This window comes from Geotrypetes seraphini, chromosome 13, assembly GCF_902459505.1.
Source record: "Geotrypetes seraphini chromosome 13, aGeoSer1.1, whole genome shotgun sequence".
In the NCBI taxonomy this organism is placed as follows: Eukaryota; Metazoa; Chordata; class Amphibia; order Gymnophiona; family Dermophiidae; genus Geotrypetes; species Geotrypetes seraphini.
Genome location: NC_047096.1, coordinates 4345475 through 4365659, shown reverse-complemented (window position 1 = coordinate 4365659; position 20185 = coordinate 4345475). Strand labels below are relative to the sequence as shown.

Here is a 20185-nt window from a genome sequence, read left to right as displayed (position 1 = left end):
GTGACCTCTTCGTCCCTCTTAACAGACCCTATGTCTTTCATAATTCCTCTGTCACTTCCTCAGTAGCATAGCGAGGGCGAGAGGTGCCCGGGTTGGTGGCACCCCTCCCCTGCTCTCATCTCCATCCTTCCCGCTCCTTCCTCGATTCCCCCTGCCATTCACACCCCCCCTTCCCTTTCACTCCTCCCTCCGTACCTCTAGTTGAAGTTATTGCTCGTGGCGGTCAACCACATGCTCCTCTCGACCCCATTGGCTTTCCCTCTGATGTCACTTCCTATACGCAGCACCCGGAAGTGATGTCAGTGGGAGAGTCGATGGGGTCGTGAGGAATGTGTGGCTGACTGCTGCGAGCAACAACTTCAACCAGAGGTAAGGGGGTGAAGGGAAGGGGGGCATGCGCGTGGTAAGGGGAGAAGTGGGAAGAGGCGGGGGAGCAGAGAGGAGGAGGGGAGCTGGCGTCCCCCTCGCTATACCACTGCACTTCCTGATTATCCTTACAACCTATACTCTGAAGTCCTAGCAGATGCATGCGACCCTCTCCTTCCAATCAACTGCTGCCTTCAATGACCTTGAGCGACCTTCACTGTGACCAAGTGTCAAGCACCGTTCTGATCCTTGCCTTCTAGCCTCGTGAGCCTTCTCCTGACTCTCCATCTTGTCTGAAGATCATGCTTCTCAACAGTCTTCTTCTCCTGAGAAAGCAGACTCCTTTTTTACCATTCGATTCTTTACCCACCCTCTCAAGCACCATTCTGGACAATAAACCAACTCATTCTACAAACTTTCTAGACCATGTCTCTGCAATATCTGTCAGCTCATCTGCAATGTTGAATATTCAGGTTAAAGTCTCTTGCCCTTCTAGTTTCAGTTTCTCCAGTTGACGTTCAGGGAAAGCAGTCTCCATTGTGGATGCTGGAGTGCTGTGGGGTTATCTGTCTGGATAATAAATACATGTGGATGCTTTATGAGGCCGGAATTAGTATTGTCAAGGGAGTACTCACTTCCCCTCCAGGATAGCGATAAAGGTATTTGTCCTGAACCCTCAGCGCAAACTCCTCCGGATACCGTTCTTCAATCTCTTTGTATGTCATTTCTTCACACACTCCCTAAAGACAGCGTGATAATTAATATGACTAGTTATATCTCCATCTTGCTACATTGCAGGATTTTGGCAGGATTTTTTTCCCCCACGTTCACATATATGTAAATAAACTTCTCATCAGGCTCATTTCAGTCAGGACTTTACACAAGGGTAAAGGGATTAAAAGGTTCATTTTGCATAGAAGACTGAGATGGAAATGAAGACGTCCAGGTGGGGACATTCGGAATTCCCCTGGTATTTTACAAAAGGCCCTGCTTAGTGCACATTTTGTGCCTGATGTTGGGTGCCTGACTAACAGCAGTAACCTAGTATTACTTATCACTTCTGTAGTGCTGAAAGGCGTATGCAGCACTGTACATTTTGACATTTATAGACGGTCCCTGCTCAGAAGAGTTTACAATCTAACTTGGACAGACAGACATGACATATAGGGTTGGGGATGCAGAACCCAAGGTGAGAAGAGTTAGGAGTCGAAACCTTTTGTAAAACATCTCAACCTGGACGTTCCAATTTCTCCCTTGATAACCTATACAAACTGAATCTTCACATGAAGGGAAAGCAACTTCCTATAAATATTTTTAAATTCTTTACACAGTTAACCTGCACGTCACCAGTACTCCATCCACTTTGAACCACTGGAGTTGGGAGTTAGCAGAACGCAAGCTCTGCATTACATTACAATCTGTTATGTGTGTTCTTAGTTTAGACCAGTCCAGCCATTCATAAATGCAATGACAGATTAAGAGAGACAGCATTAAAATGGACTTATGCCTATGCTGACTATATGGAATGGAGACATTTATTCCTGGGTTCCTGCACCGCTATCATATCAAAGGTTGATTCTCTAGAAAATCATGCACTTTATTAATTAGTCACTAAGAACATTTTGAAGCATTTTCCTAAACACTCACAGCATCGATTTCATTCAGGATTTTCCACTGCTCGTATGCCACTCCCAAAGCCTCTGCCGTTTGGATTGTTCTCTTCAGTTGGCTCGTCCAGACCTTCAGATCTACAATTTCCTGTTCCTCAATAAACTGCCTAAGTGCCTGAGCAAACTAGAAGAAATAACTGTTTTGTAAAACCACAGGAAGCACTGGGGAAGTTGATAATGTATTTTTTAAAAAGAGCACGGTCTGTCATTCATCAAAACAACCAACCACATGCATACAAATTCTTCGGCTCCATCTTTGCGATCAGCTCGGTTTTCTCATCTCAGAAGGCCACCTTCCTCAGTGGATACTAGCTAAATCTTCCTAGCACTGCAGAATAAAGTGTCCCTTGGAGTGAGGCTCACTCACCAGGCCAACTTGGCTCTGTGCCTTCTCCTAAGCGAAATCTGTGATCTGAAAGCCAGCACATCTCTGGGATTACCCACCAGACTTACACTCTTATGTACGAGGTGGAAACCTGCTCTTTACCTGCCAGTGGCAGATGCTGAATCTCAGGCAGTGGAAAACACTGTAAAAAGTGTTCAAAATCTGATAGGCCATGAAACAAACACCGGCCTGGTATTGTGCATATCCTGGATTACTATCAATGACACCAAGAGACACAACGCACGATATAGGAAACGCTTCAGAGCTACACATTTCTAAAAAGACAAAGGTGAATATTTTAAAAACTGCGATGAGTGTTTGTCTAAAATGCCAGCTGTGATTTAAGAAAAAGCAGAAATATATTCAGCATCACTGAATACATGTGGTTAACACTTGGGTGGCCACTTTGTTTATAGAAGTGACAAGTTTAAGTCAAGACAGCAACTTTTCTGTCAATTTAGGATTAGTGCACAAATTTACACATGTGATTGATAGAAGTTCCAAACGGAAAATCCGGACCCATGGCCCCGCCCCATTCTGGCCGGCCATGCCCCCTTGACCGCATGAGTGATGTCGGATGGCATTTGCACATGTGTTAGTTTGATGTGATGACTTCACTTGCATGCATCCACGCATGCGCAAATCCCATCCTGATGTCGCTCATTGCCAGAAGCTTTTCAAAACCCGGACAAAGTGCCAGGTTTTGAAAAGCCGTCCTGATCCCCGGACATGTCTGGTAACCCTAAGTTCAGCTGTGCACAAACCGCCATAACTGGCTGTTAATTGCTATTAATTGGCCCCAATTAGCGGTTTCATAAGAAACTGAGCTTCGTTGCTATTCCAGAAGCTGTGTGTGCAAATTCTATGATGCATAACTTTTAGGAGGACATGGGCATGGGAAGGTCATGGTCAGATCAGTTCCTCCCCAGCATCTTTCCCTGGCCGGCCCACTTTCTTTTGGGCTGGTCACAGCTGGCCCAGTGTTTAGCCGCTGATCAGGGATTTACGTGAACTAGAGCCTCTCTGGCCCACTTAAATTGCTCTGAATATCGGGCCAGTTGGGAATGGATGGAAGGACTAGACACATTTTTATGATAATTGTAAGCGCTGGCTGCCGATATGTCTATATTGTATTTGATGTGATACTATTATGTAAGTACTTTCTGGAACCCACTTTGTATAAAGTGGGATATAAGCCAATAAACTATAAACTATGCTAACCTTAGCGTGCCTACCTAGGAAGGAAACCTCTTTTTTTCCTTCTCTACAGGAAGCAAAATCAGGAAAAATTTAGAAACCAGATAAAGGCAGAAAAATAGAAAAATGGTTATAGATCAGACAATACCTGCTTCCCCCGAGCGGCCAGGCCAGAATCACCACCAATCCTGCCGTTAAGGTTACATTCACTCTCCCCATGCCGGCACAGGTAAATGGTACGTGGCTGGACGTGAATATTCATGAGATAGTAGACAATTTTACTCTGGATATAATCCTGCACCCGATTTACCAGGAACCGCTGACCCACGTTTATTACTTTAATGAAGGAAAGGTCTCTAGGACAAAGTCAAAAAACACACAGGTTTCAGCTGGGTTCCACAAGGCATGCCGCTATTAAGGGTACAAACGCTTATTCAAGACTTGTCACCAGCCAACATTTTTAGGAGTCTGGGGAAATAATTTTCCTTTACATTACATTACATTGGTATCTTCTATCCCGCCAATACCTTTCAGTTTTAGGCGGTTTACAAGAAGAGCTGGCCTGGGCATTTCCAGGGAGAATACATGCATTGGGGTCTGTGGAGGGTCGATCAGGTTTAGTTAGATCATTTGACAAATTTTTGTTGCATCTTTATGAGATTTTTGCTGTGAGAGAACATGACAGCCATCTCTTAGGAAAGCCACAAAGGGCAGGAACGAGGGGCTTCTCTCCTGCCCTCAACAACCCCCACGGATCACCTGGGACATTAGGCCTGAGAGGACCTACCTAGGTGACAGGGGATTTAGGAGCAGGAGGACTTCTTCATTGTGGTAGGCTGGGGTGAGGGAAAGAGGGAGCTTTAAAAGACAAAAAAAAGTACCCCACGCAGCGGGTAATACATTTTAACCTAAATAAAGTTGGGCAAGTGCCGGTCAATATTCAGCCAGTATCCACATAGTTAAGCAGGTACAATTAGAACATTCACCCACTTAGAACTGAATGTTTCCAAAACCTGCATAAGCCAAAGCTCCTCCCTAATGCTACCCCTTATGCCATTCCTGACCTGTCCATTTTTTGTCTGGCCAGTCAGAGGAGATATGGAGTGGGACTGCCTGATTTAGTGCTACTGAATATCCAAGCAGTAGGTGGCCACAGGCGATCTAAGCAGGCTGGGGCCTCTTTCATTCAGCTTCAGTAAACAATGCAATGGGCTTGCTAAGGGTTGCCAGTCCCCTGAACTCAGTAGCTTGCAAGGTTATTATCTTCACTTTGGGCTAAAAAGGACCTTGGAGGAATAATTTAGGTGTAATACTCATAAATATACAGCTTTGTTCATGTGATCTTTTATGAGGGAGACATTTTTACATTGCAAATTTCTTACTTGTCAGTATCATCTGGGCCCAGAGGTTCATATGTGACTTTGTAACATTCAATTCGTTTCAGGAAGTCTTCCATGACATTTTCCCTGTTCCTCTCAGGGTAATCTGGACTTGATACTTTAACTTCCTGTAGGTATGACAATAGTTTATTTAAGTTTAGAAAACTCTGATCTGAACCATTTGGAACCAAGTCTTTAAGAGCATCCAAAAGTTCTAAGGAATCCTTGAATGATCACTAACGGATTTAAGTTACCAAAAAACCTAGAGTGAAATATATCATTAAGATTTCTAGTTGCCAAAAACAGCACTTGTACTATACATACAGTAGATATCTTTGGTCGTAAATTTCACATCCTCACAACATCATGCGGTGGATATTTGGCTGGCGGGGGTCAACGATTTCTTGACCACTGCCGGCTTTATGGCCGAATATTCAAATGCAGAGCCATGTCCAGGCTATGACACTGAATATCATGGCATAGGCAGCCGACTAAAACTCAGCCGGTTAAAGTGAGATATTCAGTTCTTCACTGGTTAAGAACCACCACCAGCCTCTTCTGGCTGTTTAAATTGCTTTGAATATTTTCTGCCCCTAATGTTTCTAAGAGATGGGAATGAGCAAAGGTCATTAATATCAAATAATAATAACACCTATTGAAGTGCTGACAGTGTATAGAGAGTTTACAATTTAAGCCTCTATATGAGTTGCTTAGGTTACATATAAAGAAGCAGAGGAAGGTGGCTTTGAAGGCTTCTTTTCATAATTTGTGCTCCAGCTTCTCTGCAAACCACTTTTAAACTCTTACAGGCCAATATTGAAAAGATAGGCATCTTTTATAGAATCTGTGCCTAAAGTTTGGCTAGATGCACCGATCTAGGCACCTAACTCCCCCACCCCCGCTAGCGGTTGCCACACAGCAAAAGCCCCGAAGCCCGTTAAATCCCTATAGGCTTTGGGGCAGTTACTACAGCGGCAGCCACTAGCATGGCTTTGTTAAAAGCAGGGGGGGTGTTAATTATTTTAAAAGCTTAATTGGCACCAATAATAAGCAATTAGCACCTCATAATTGGTTATATTAAAATTAATTTGAATATTTAAGTGCCTGCAGATACACCGGGTCTATGACTGCACGGATACGAGAGTCTGGGTGCTCAGATGACATTATAGAGCCACTTTCGCCGTGTGGCATCAAAATGGAGGTGTCCACTTACAGAACTGTAAAGCTGGGGTTTACAAAAAGAAAGCCTTTCCAAAATGACCCTTCATATATTTGTGGTACAATCCCAAATGAACTTTTATGCAATACAAGGCACATTTGTTGAGGGTAAATCCTAAATTGCCCAACCGGACTGTATTATACTGGGGGGTGGAGGGGTGAAGGGATGGGGTTGACATTACGTAGCAAGAAACAACAGAATAGCAGGAAATTTTGTTTGGAATGAACAGCTCAGTGAACTGAGTCCTGACATGCAGTTGAATAGATGGTAACTTCGAATCTTAAAATGAAGAACTTACACACCCTGATATTAGCAGCAATGACTTCTGGATCATCACAGACAGACTCCACGAAGAACACCTATATTGAAGGGAAGTAAACAATGAAATGCTTCATGCCTCATTTAGACCGTCTTACAGCTAATATACCTCACATCCCCTCTGTTTCTACATGCAATCAATCCTTCCTTAAGTTGGTCCTCTTGGGGTTGATCCTCAATGTAATTCAACTGGCTGGAAATGGTACCTGGTCAGGGTTAACTGGTCATTTTTAGTGGCACTTAACTAGTTAACACCATTGAAAAAAGTGGCTATTCTGGGGGCATTCCATGGGAAGAGTCGGCGCTTGGTTGCTTAAGTGCTGATAGTTAGCGCTTAAGTGGTTATGAGTTACTGCAAAAAGACAGGACCGACTTCTTAGTTCTCCTCTTTATGCAATTAACCTTGCTGGCTAAGTGCTAACTATCACACTTAACCAGGTATGTGTTAGCCAATTCTGCAAAACGGAATTCAATACCAGTGCCCGGACATGGCCCGCTATTAATTTTTGGGTTTCATGCCAAATGCTAATCGCCCCCAGCCAAATATCGACCCCCTTCTCTGCGTCTTATTTGTCTATGTTCCACCTCTGCTTACACCCCGTGCTGTTTTGTGTACTGTTATTTGAATATTTCACTGCTCTACTTGTTCATTGCCTATGTCCAACTTAATCTTCTTATACATTATACATTTCTTCAAAAAGGGGATAAATAAATCCAAAATAAATAAAATAGTGATACAGACTATCATAGCCTTAAGGCCCAGCTGGTGTTGGCCCAGTATTATGCACTGCCATGGAGAGGACCTGGGTTTGTTCCTGGGTCAAGCAGCAAGCAGTCAGTCCCCAGGCCAACTGAGGCTAGGGACCCTACAGAAGCAATGCTCACTGACCCTAGAAGTAGGAAGTGGTAGTTGTAGCTCAACAGCGACACCTATAGCCCAAATGTAGAGCTCACGTTAGACAGATTCTGGAAGGAGTCATGGCTTGAGGTCCCTGGCCAAGGGCTATTGTTGTGAGGGTTTACCTCAGATGGGAGAGGGATATAAAACAGTGAAAACATATCTGAGTCACTGTGAATATGGGTTTATGGCTCTGAACTAGAGAATGACATGGTGAGAAAATTCATCACTGTTCCCGACCCCGCGGATAACCGTGGAAAACCATCCCCGTGTCATTCTTTAAGGAGAAAGGGAAGAATCAGAGTATGAATGGGCCCAGCCATTGACTCTCAAAAGCCTGGCATTAAAGAATGCTGGTGTAGAAGGGCTGAGGTTGAGATAGACACTACAGAATGATAGTCTCAGGTATCCAGAGCAGATATTGTGATGTCATAATGCCTCAAGCCATCAATGCCTAAGAACCAACCTCATCAGTGATGTCACAATGGCTTCAATATCCTATACTTGGCTCACATTGAAGAACGCTGGTGTAGAAGGACAGAGGTTGAGATTGACACTAAAGAACGACACAGGATTGTTTCCAGCAGAGACAGGGATGGTGACACTAGAGTGACATAGTGACAGAATTTGTTACCGTCCCTGCAGCTAACTGCAGGAAACCATCCCCATGTCATTCTTTAAGGAGAGAGGGAAGAATCAGAGTCTGAATGGGCCCAGCCATTGACCCTCAAAAGCCTGGCATTAAAGAATGCTGGTGTAGAAGGACTGAGGTTGAGATAGACACTGAAGAATAACACAGGATGGTATCCCGTGATTATCCACAAGGAAGGGGACAGTGATGAGTTCTGCCACCGTGTCATTTTCTACTCTGAACTCAGCTCTGGTTCTGAACTGGAACGAGGACAGCAGAGGAACCACCAGGCCTTCAAAAAGGCCCAAGAACTTTGTTTCTCTGTTGGCATATTTTGTTTGATGTATTGCTTTTGAAAAATTATAAATAAAGAAATTTAAAAAAAAACAAAAACCCCAAGAAAAAACATCCAGCTCACTGTGGGAACAGAACGTATGTGTGTACATGATTTCAATTAAAACATACCATTAGAAGAGTGAAAATAATTACATAATCTAGTGCTACAGATCAAATGACACCTGGCAGCTGAAACAATTTAGAAATAAAAAACCTGTCTGTTCTGGGACCTTCTAAAACAAATGGAACTGGTGATTAAATATAGTGAATTTCAGGCACCAGCAGCACCATCACCCTCACCCCTTCCAAGGTGGCAAACCATGGCACAGAAGGTATGTGCTTTAGAAGGTATGTGCTTTAGAAGGTATGTGAGTTCTCTCTTTGTCAACAGCCTTAACTCGCTGCTCTGCTGGAGTCGGGCCTTCATCTCTACCGGGCCCGCCTACTTTCTGCTTCCACGAAGGCAGGACCAGACAGAGAGGAAGGACCTACACCAGCAGAGCAGCATAGTTCCCAAACCATGACGCCAACCCCGAGAGCACTCCCTCATGGTCTGCACCAGGGACAGAGCCACCCCTTCCCTCTTGGTACACCACTGATAAACACAGCTATTTGTTAGTGCTTTCATGTGAATGTGATTTTAGTTTGAACGGAGATGCAGGATTTAAGACAGCAATACGTATTATGTATTGTTTGTTTTTATTATCTTCTGTGTGTTCTCTTGGAAATCGTCTAGGTTTTAGACAGTGTATAAATTTTAGAATAAACACACTGAGCAAAGTCCTCATAAGACAAACTCAATATCTCCTAAACAAGACCCAACACTTTCTTTTTCAGCATCAGCAAAATGCTGGATTCAGCAGATTGGAAGGATATTGTATTTACTCTGGGTCCAACAGGAAAACGGGGTCACCTTGGAGGAAAATTTTAGGTTTAATAGGGTGAGGTCATAAGAACATAAAAATTGCCACTGTAGGGTCACACCAGTGTTCCATTGTGCCCAGCAGTCTGCTCATGTGGCGGCCCTCTGGTCAAAGACCAGCGCCCTAAATGAGACTAGCCCTATCAACGCACGTTCTTGTTCAGCAGGAACTTGTCTAACTTTGTCTTGAATCCCTGGAGGGTGTTTTCCCCTACGACAGACTCCGGAGAGCGTTCCAGTTTTCTACCACTCTCTGGGTCCTGTGAAGTTTATGTTGCAGGAGGCGCATAGATAATCAGGTGACTGATAATGTTGGCATGTTTCTTCTTTGTGTACGATTTCTTTACTGTCAAATTTTATGGCGTTCCTTTCTTACTTATCTAAAATTGTAATGTCTAACCACTTCGATTTGATTACAAAAGAAATGGCATACTAAATAAATAAATAATAAACGATAAGTATACAATTGTGTTTTGGTTATTACAGAAAACCTATGTTTTAAGATTTTTGACCACTGCAACTAAATCAGCATGCAGGACAACCAAATTATGTCCACCTTAAAACCATTTTTCTTTGCAAAATTTAGGATCAGGTCTCTCCGCTCTCGAGTAGTGTTGGTGGCATCGAACACCTAAAGAAAAATAACAGCGCAGCATTACTGGGTTGGCAGTGGATTAAATGAAATTTTAAATAAATATGGTGCTTTCTTACCGCTAACTGACCACCTTCTTCTGTCAAGTATATTTTCACATCTTCCAGTGCCTTTAAGGCACACTGTCTGCAGGAAAAAATGACAACTTAGATGCAGATCGTGAAAGAAACCATGTACACAGAAGACCCTGTGGCGGCAGGGTCTAGGGAATAAATCAAAGTTATTGGGTAGCTCGGGAGGAGCTATTATATGATGTTAAGAATGTAATGAAGTTGATATGTTTATGTTTATGGTTAATAAACTGAGCTGCAGCTAGTTATACCAACCAGGAGACTGTTGTGTGATTTTTGGTAAAACTAAAGGGGGTTTGGGTTATGAGGGAAGAATAGGGTTTGAGTATTTAGGAAGACAGCAGGGCCTATCCAGATCCCGCTGTTATATACAATTCCAAAATTACCTTCACCCATAAACTTTACAATATACACTAAATAAATTAAATCTAAAATAAACCTTTAACCCCAATCATATAACATCATACCTGACATTTCATCATATATTGTTTGAAGGCCGATTTTACACAGAAAGTTGAGATCAGAATCAAGATGTCCAGGTCAGAATGCCCTCTACCCCATCCTCTGATATTCAGCAGGACTTAGTTAGCCAGGAGCAGCTCCTGTCTGGCTGTTTGGTTGACTAAACTCCAATATTCTGGAGGAGATAGCCAGCTACACTTCTCCCTCCATATTCGCGGTTTCAACATTCGCGGTTTCGATTATTTGCGGTTTTTAGCTTGCTGGCTCCTCCCTCCCAATTACGACAGCTTGCATAGAGAAATTGCTGATTCCAAGCATTTACAGAGAAAATCAATGATTCCCAGCACTTTCTTCACTGTGTTTTGCCTCTCCTTCAGGAATAGGCCAGGTCTCCCACCATGTTATTCGCGGTTTCAGCATATTCACAATGGTTTTTAATAGAAAACAGCGAATAACATATGGAAAAGTTATTCTTAGTTTTTCTGTATTTGCGGGTCTGTTAATCCCATATCACAGCGAATACAGAGGGAGAAGTGTATATCTGGTCACCGCCACTATTCATCGGCTGGCTGACTGAGGCTAATGGCTTGATAGACCTGCTTTTTAGGTGAGTCGATCTTTTGTCGCTTTGCCTTAGTTGGCCGGCAGATGACTATTGGCTTGGCTGGCTAAGTCAAAGGCGGCAAATTTTGCTAGTTGCTGGATATGGCCTTGGCACTGAATAAGTATGATTGCCACTGACCGCAGGAGGAGCTACCTCCTGCGGTCTCAAAAATGGGCCCAGAGCCTTTTGTAAAATACTTGAGCAGTCAATTTACAAATATACATGTGGAAATAATAAGCGGCATGAACTGGCAGCGTCAATATGGATGTGTTGGCTCTTTCATATGAAATGTGATATTTGTCAATTTCTCTTTGTAAATGGCGCCACTTCCGTGTATAGCTGTCCTTACAAACCTAAATGCGTAAATATTATCAATTAGGTGGCGTAACCACAATTGTTATTTTTCTTCATTTAACTCCCTTAAACCCTGGTTGAAGCAAAAAATCTGTGCATGTCTTTGAGTTGCTGTTAAAGGTGAAGGGGAAGATTTTTCCCATTTGTGTGTACCCCCTTTGTAAAATGGGGACTATGTATGTAGGTTATTGCCCCACATGAGCCACACCCCCTTGAAATCTTTGTGTGGTGTGGATCTCCCTATGTAAAGACTGGCTTTCTGAAATCATCATTTACATATGTACACAGTCTACACGTGTGAAGGGAGAAGAAATCTGGTGCAGTATAAGGTGAGTTTTTACTACACCTCAACTTACTAAGGAAGTTCGTAATTTGCGGCATCTCTGTACGGCAGGTTGCTGACTCCTGGTGGTAAAGCATCAACACTGCCTATGGGCCACCTCAGGCTGGGAGCACTGGGTCACCAAGCTGTTCTAGGGTGCCCTCCCCCTCAAAGTGAGTCCCAAATCATCTCCTACCAACTTGACTACCCCCCCCCCCCACACTCAGCAGCAACTTCAAACCATGACCCCCTAGAGCAGGGGTGTCCAATCTTTTCGCTTCCCTGGGCCGCATTGGCAGAAAAAAATGTTTCTGGGGGCCGTACAATTGCGCAAACACTGCAGCAAGACAGAGAAGGGAGCCAGCAAGATGGTAAACATCCAGAGGCAGCAGAGGAAAACACTTGGCCCTTGACCAGGGCCGCACAAAATATTTCACAGGGCCACATGCGGCCCTCGGGCCACAGGTTGGACACCCCTGCCCTAGAGCCTGACAACCTTAACCTCATCTGCTCACCCTCCTGAAGACCCCCAGGGCATATGGTAGATAAATTGTTGGTGGTCGTTGGTCGCTAGCATCATGCAAAATGGCACCGGTGATCTCTAATAGCAGTCTCAAGGGACTACCACTAGGGGACATCTTTCCATATAAGGGCGGTGTGTTCTTATATGGAAAAATGACCCTTACCAATGGTACCATCAGCTGATTCCATTTTACATTATGATGCTAGTGAGGGCATCACTCCTGCCCAAACCACTAACAACTTATCTATAAAGGGGGGATTCATGATGGGTATTCAGCTCTGGGAGAGGGGCTATTGCTGTCACTTCCTGAGCTAATGTCGGCCTCTTTACACAGTGGACTGGGAGCATCGGGCTATGACTGGGCGGCCTGATCCTCCCGAGCAGTCACAATCCCAGGTTTCGGGTTATTTTACTGGCTCTACTATGGCTTGCGCTGGGTACCCAGTGAACAGTTCAAGCTGTGCTACAGCATTTACCTAGTAAAAAGCTGCTATACTTTCATCTGTGTATACCTTGCATGTCATTGCTATGTTAACCATTATGACTTAGATAAAGCTACAGGAGTCCCCTTTAAGTCGCCTTAAAAGGTAAATAATGTAGATTATTACCCTAGCACAGCTTGATAACTTCCTCCCTTCTAAAATAATGCTCTGATTTGAGGAAGAAAGGGTTACCTTCGAAAGCTAATCATAAACTACATTAAGACGGTCCAATAAAAAAGGTATTATTTTTTTCCTTCATGTTTTGGTTTTATTTCTACATACACCATTTCACTCAAATACTCCTGTCATCGCACCACCTGAACATATGAAAGGCTTTCTTCTTTTAAATTCATGATCCCGTGGCTCAGTGCCTTTGGGATCTGAGAAGACACATTAACAACATCAGACACTATACACAAACTTACTTTCGAATTTTCATGGCTTCTGCATTGTCGTGACGAAAGAAATCATAAGATTTATATGACTGAACTGCTTCCCGACGATATACTCCTAGATTAAACACTAAGAAAAACGGCAGAATTTGGAGGGTCAGTACGGAGTTATGGAAAGAATTCTCTATTTAATATGACCCAATGCTGAAAACAGGAAACATGCAGGATGATATTTGTTTCCAGCACTTGCTTTTATTTATTCATTTTCAATAGACATATCACAAGATTACACTTGTTACAGCAACATGGAAAGTCTTCATTTTCCAGAGGAGAAAGAAAAAGAAATAAACCAAGAAATGTCTGTCTCCTAAATAGTCCACAAAAATAGAGGAGTGAGTTCACAATAAAAGGAGAATCGATTGAAGAAGAAAAAAGAGAAATAAAGCATAATGCATCCACACAATTCCAGCGACATATCTCTTACACTTGACTTCAAACAATCAGTAAAAGATTTCAATCGTTCAGGAATAAATTTTTTAAAAAAATGTATCAGGCATACATAAGGCTCCTTTTACTAAGGTGCGCTAGCGGTTTTAGCTTCTAGAATAATGGCCGCTCAGTGCTGGCGTTAAGGTCTAGCAGGCGTGGCAATTTATTCCACGCGTTAAGGCCCTAATGCACCTTAGTAAAAGAAGCCCTTAATCTTCTGTTCTATCTTTCTCCTCAGTGAAACATTATCTTTTATGGCAACAGACCTGAACGCTTGTAAAGAAGAAATATCTAACTGAAATTGTCGAGACATAAGGAAAGTCTTGTTTTAGGTCCTGAACAGTCAAGTCCATACCCGCCTTCCAAACTGTTTCAAGTGTAATCATCATGCAGGGCCCAGAGTCACTTCGAGGTTCATAGCGTCATTCCAGTGGGGAGCCACCCTCAATTGGAGCCTCTGGCGATTGCAGCGCCGGTGAACCCAATATTTTCTCAATAATTCTGACTAGGTAGTTCATTTCCTTGTAGACCCATCTTATGCTTATCTTTATTTTTCTTTTTTCCTATTCTTTCTGCTTCCTACGATCTTGTTCCTCTCTTGCTTGTTTTTCCCTTAAGATATTACATTACGTTACATTAGTGATTTTTATTCCGCCATTACCTTGCGGTTCAAGAGGATTTCTGGACATGTCCAGAGGTGTTACAGAGTAGAGCGGGTTGAAATGTTTCATTCGGTGTTAGTTAGTCTTCTTGGATTTATTGAATAGCAGGGTTTTTATTTCTTTTCTGAAAGATTCGTAGTCTGGGGTCGCGATTAGTAGATTAGAGATTTGGTGGTCTAGTTTTGTGACCTGTGTGGCTAGAAGGCCTGTCACCATATTGTAATCCTTTCCTGCCCTTTTTGTCCTCTTGTGTCTAGTTTGGTTAATTTGTTTGAGTACATTCACCTTGTTATGTTTTTATTGATTGTACACTGCTTTGATTTGACTTTTTTGTTAAAAATGGCTGTATATCAAATAAAATAACTGTAAGTGTAACTGACATGGCGGATGAGTCAAATCCAGGGGAGAAAGAGTAACATTGGACCCAGAAAGCTCGGCGACTCCTTCCACACGTGCTTTAGCAGGTCTCTCACCGCCGGTCAAAAACGCTGGATTCCCAGTGAAATATTTCTCAATGTTTTATGGCAACGGCGAAGAAGTGTGGTCCAGTGAGGAGGTAACCCGCACATTGCCTTTCCTTTTCGTATGCGGTATCATAAATTGTGGCAAAAGCTAACAAAACTTCGTAGCTCAACACAGAAAAGAGGCAGAGCTCACTAGGTACGTGCCACCATCTTGGCCACTCCCCCTCCCCCGCTGTTTCCAGCACTTTTTAACCAGGGCTTAAAGTCCTACACCGCCCTGCAAAGGATAAGGAAATCCATTCTGGCTGATTTGTGGGGAAAATGGAGGGTTAAGCGACTTGCCCAGAGTCACAAGGAGCTGCAGGGGAGAGGGAGGGGGAAATAACATACCTTTAATCGTAATTAAAATTTTAATAAAAATGAACTCTTTTTAGATGATTGACAGTCTGTTTAGAATGTGGAGATAACAGGGTAAGAACATAAGAACATAAGAAGCGCCATCTCCGGATCAGACCTTCGGTCCATCAAGTCCGGCGATCCGCACACGCGGAGGCCCTGCTAGGTATACACCTGGCTTATTTTATAGCCAACCATATCTTTATATGCCTCTCTCAAGGAGATATGCATCTAGTTTGCTTTTGAAGCCTAGGACTGTCGATTCCGCAATAATCTCCCCTGGGAGAGTATTCCAGATGTCAACCACTCTCTGTGTGAAGCAGAACTTCCTGATATTAGTCCTGAACTTGCCCCCCCTTAGCTTCATTTCATGTCCTCTTGTCCGTGTCAAATTGGACAATGTAAATAGTTTTTTCTGCTCTAATTTGTCGATTCCTTTCAGTATTTTGAAGGTTTCGATCATATCCCCACGCAGTCTCCTTTTCTCAAGGGAGAACAATCCCAGTGTTTTAAGTCGATCCTCATATTCCAGTTTCTCCATACCCTTCACTAGTTTAGTTGCTCGTCTCTGCACCCTCTCCAGCAGTTTTATATCCTTCTTTAAGTAGGGAGACCAATGTTGGACGCAGTATTCCAAGTGGGGTCTGACCATTGCCCTATAAAGCGGTACTACTATGAATTATTTCTATGGGGCTACCAGACGCACGCAGCACTGCACAGAGTCACAAAGAAGAAAAGACAGTCCTTGCTCGAAAGAGCTTACAATCTAAACAGGCAAGACAGACAAACAGGATGTCATGGATACAGCTGGCTGGGTTGGAGGGCAGAGGAGTAGGATTAAGGATTGAAAGCTATATCAAAAAGGTGGGTTTTCAGTCTGGTTTTAAACCAGGGAAGGGGCCTGATGGACAAACTCGGGTAAGTTATTCCAGGGGGCAGCTAGATGAAAGAAATGAAATCTGGACTTGGCAGAGGAGGAGAGGATAACTGATGATATGCAAGGAGCCACCAGTGAATCTGTTAACTGAATCACAGAAGTTATGTGACAGATTTTGAGCCCTAGTTCAGCTTTATAATATTGGATGACAGTTTGACCCTTTGGATTTTTGTTAATTCCATATGCTTGCTGTTATTTATTTATTTTTAAGCAATGATATTAGGCAAATCGATACATATGGGCAGACTTTAATTTAATTACTCCTAAGTCAAAAGTAACCAAAGGCACTGATTTGTAAAGGTACAATAGACATCCATACTGACCCAGGTACTCAAAAGAGTGCACAAGTTCCCTTGTTCAAATTTATACCTACTCTGATGGAGTGAATTTGTGTGAGTATCCTATGCATGTTCCTGTATATTTCATAAACTATACAACTCCACCTCCATTCCACCTGAACTACAATCCTGAGAACACCTAAGGCTGGTCTGCATAAAAGAATAGATGAGCTATCAGCATATAATTTTATGCAAGTAGTGTATGCAGTTGAACAATTTTTTTATGAGGTCATTTCTGCCTAGCAGTTGAAATGTTAAGGACAGTGCTAGGCTGACTGCTAAGGTCTACGACCCAGAAATGACAATGAAAGACCAAGATCAAATATTTTATGCACATTTATTGTTGGGTTAACCATAAATTGACGAGTGTGAATGTTGGGCAGACTGATGGACCGCTCAGGCCTTTAACTGCCATCATCTACTGTGTTATGTTGTTCTGTGAAAGAAGCTCTAAAGGTTTTACATGTGGAAAATGCTTTTATCTAATCCCATTACTATACCTTTGGTGGGCACGCCGATCCAATTGAGGTAGCGTGTTAGCTTCTTCGACATGTATGTCTTCCCTCTGGCTGGCAGGCCAATCATTATGATCAAAGTTGGAGAGTTTGTCATATATGAAGCCCAGGCTGTGAATGAGTTAAGGCAAGAATTTTTATATTTAGTTTTATTTAATTTTACAAACAGAACTGTATAAAGTTCATATAACAGAATGTCGATCTCTCTAAAAGTTTAAAATTATATATATATGGAGAGAGAGAAAAAAGAGTGTGTGCACATGAAGAGGGAGATTTGTAATCACTGTTTTGGCTTTTGCCATTGTTGATACCAAAAAATGTGCAGCCAATTTACAAGAGAAAAATTGATTCCAAGATTTTCCAAATTTAAAAAAAATCCCAAAAATACTGACAGCAAAAGAACTGCCTAGTTTTAGCCTCCAAATCTCTCTCAGCTCTTCTTCATTTGACTTATTGTTTGAGAAGGGTTGCCGCTCTGGCCTTAATGTTTATTCCCCAAGAAATTTAAATTCATTTAACCACTTCCAAAGATAAGATTCTGTTTCTAATTGAGTGTGCCTCAAACCCCTTATCGACAAAAAGTCTCTTGCCTCTGTTTTAAACCTCCTCCACTTCTACTCCTTTCCAGGGCCAGAGGTCGACTCTACTGGAGTTAAGATGAACAGCCCTGGGAGAAGGGAAGTTTAAAATGACTTTTATACAGGAAGGAACAAGAAGGGAAAGACTAAATTTCATTTATTTTTTTTTTTTCCTTCCAGAATGATATACAAATCAGAAAGGATTAGAAATCTGTAGGCGTGTTTATACTTTGCAACTGCGGATTTGGTTTTCCAAGTTTTAAAACATTGTAGTGAAAAAAAAATTGACATCAAGTTTCAAAGGTCAGGTTTGTGGAAAGATTCCAGTGCTGTCATAAGAGAAAGCTGGAAAGAACAGTCCTTGTGCTCTTTCATAACGCAGCCAGATGAAACTGCCCTTGTTATCACCTTCACAGGGAATGATTTTGGAACCCACCTGCTTAATAAGCTAGAATGATAAGAAAGAACATAAGAATAGCCATACTGGGCCAGACAAATGGTTCATCTAGACTAGTATCCTGCTTCCAATAGTGGCCAGTCCAGGTCACAAGTACCTGGCAGAATCTCAAATAGTAATAAGATTCCATGCTACCATTCCCAGAGCAAGCAATGGCTTCCTCCATGTATATTTCGGTAGCACACTATGGAATTTTCTTCCAGGAACTTGTCCGAATCTTTTTTAGACCCAGATATACTAACCTCTGTAACCATATCTTGTGATAACGAGTTTCAGAGCTTAACTATTCATTAAGTGAAAAAACATTTCCTCCTATTTCTTTTATGATAAATATTTTTATTAAAGAATTTAATAAACATTCAAATGAACAATACAATATCTTAGTTTTTTAAAATCTAAACAGTCCAGCTCCCAGTTTATCCCTGTCTTACCTGATTCTACCCCATAATATGTTATTATAAATCTATTTATTGCAATTAAAAAATGGGATCTTAGAGAATGACAAGGGGACAAATTTGTTCCCATCCCCATGAGTTCTGTCCCTGTCCCATCTCTGAAAACTGTCCTCATGTGTATTGTTCCTTGAATGCCCACAAAAACAATGGTACATTTTCAAATGTAACCCAGTGTTCTTCCTGTTTGAAATTTGTATTTGGATAGTGGTAGATTTGTACTAAAATGACTCCCCACTTCTGTCCCCCTCCTTAAGGTTGTTTCGTTGGTGTTTTCAGAGCTCTGCCAGGCATGGAGGGCCAGCGCTGCGCAGACCATCTACGGATAGAATGCGCATGCGTCGGGATCACTGGAGAGCGATCTGTGCGGTCGGTTGGGGGCGTGATTCTGATCGCCTTCATTTGCATGAGGGCGATTCAGGAATCATCCCCCCGGCCACAGATCAGATCACTCACGGATCGGATCCGATCCATGGACTTAGTGAATCTAGCCCTTAACCCATCCACTTATGGATGGATTCAGTAAATGGTGCCCAGTTAGGCACTAGGAAGATCTGCGCTGAGGCAGTAATCTGCAAAGGACGATCTGGACAGAATACCCTTTGCAGAATACCAGCTTAGAACGCATCTTGCACCTAACATTTTCAAGGCTCTGTTCATGAGTGATGGGAACACAGCTACTGTTCATCTTTTGGTCCAAAGCACAGCTATTACGCTTGTATTTAATGCTCACAGATATGATTGTGTAATGCCATTTTTGAATGCCCCAGTGCTGGCTTCCTATTGTATATAGAATGAAATTCAAGGAGTTGCTCTTGCTGCATAGGGCAATTCTGTAACTGGCACTTCAATTTGGGTGTCTACTTTACACAGGTTCTGAGTCAATTCTATATCTTATAGGGGGTATATATGACAGGTGAGCGGAGTCTAGGTGGTAACATGCATAACTTATAGGATAGTCTAAGTTATGTGTATTTATTTCCTTCATATAGACACAAGAACATACAGCACCTCTATGGCTGGCCTAAATGCTCAGACCTAAATTATAATATCAACTAATCCAAGTTTCACCACTTATAAGTACATTGTTACACTAATAGAAACATATTTTTTTTTAAGTTTCATTTAATATACCATTAATATAATAAAATATATCTAAGTGGTTTATGCCTTAGCATGCCACTTACACATGGCTTTCCCATGCACTAAGACCACTTGTGCCACAGCTGGGAAATGGCCTACTTTCCCCTTTTCCTAATTAATCTTGCCATTGTTGCACAGCCATTAAACAATGTTCCCATGTGAACCTTTACCAACAACTATTTTATAGGCTGTGAGGGTCCATGTGCTAAAGCCATGCCTATCAATTAGTGAGTGGCAATGCCTCACATGCTAACTGATTAGTAGTCATACCTACTCTCTACCCCTCAAACACGCCCCATAGAGAAAATTATGAAAAATAATGTTCCTACGTGGTATATACATGCAGATAGGGAAATTAATTAATTCAATTTTCTATACTGTTCTCCCCAGGGAACTCAGAATGGTTTACATGAATTTATTCAGGTAATCAAGCATTTTTCCCTGTCTGTCCTGGTGGATTCACAATCTCTCTAATGTACCTGGGGCAATGGGGGGATTAAGTGACTTGCCCAGGGTCACAAGGAGCAGCGTGGGTTTGAACCCACAGCCTCAGGGGGCTGAGGTTGTAGCT

The 20185-nt window shown here is 42.4% G+C and overlaps 1 protein-coding gene across 9 annotated transcripts in view; it reads right to left on the bottom strand.

The window, feature by feature from the left end:
- Positions 1–20185, bottom strand: part of PFKFB2 (6-phosphofructo-2-kinase/fructose-2,6-biphosphatase 2) — a 40080-nt gene that overhangs the window by 16083 nt on the left and 3812 nt on the right. For 8 of the 9 annotated variants that reach the window (XR_004536759.1, XM_033917961.1, XM_033917965.1 and 5 more), the window contains 9 exons: positions 16970–17095; positions 13217–13313; positions 10033–10099; positions 9878–9952; positions 6519–6575; positions 5001–5125; positions 3767–3974; positions 2014–2160; positions 1002–1106 (listed from right to left, as the gene is read on the bottom strand). Coding sequence is in view for 8 of the 9 variants with exons in the window: in XM_033917961.1 (XP_033773852.1) it covers positions 1002–1106; positions 2014–2160; positions 3767–3974; positions 5001–5125; positions 6519–6575; positions 9878–9952; positions 10033–10099; positions 13217–13313; positions 16970–17095 (1007 nt within the window). In the remaining variant the exon portion in view is untranslated. The remainder of the gene's footprint in view (positions 1–1001; positions 1107–2013; positions 2161–3766; positions 3975–5000; positions 5126–6518; positions 6576–9877; positions 9953–10032; positions 10100–13216; positions 13314–16969; positions 17096–20185) is intronic. The other variant, XM_033917969.1, reaches the window with a different exon arrangement.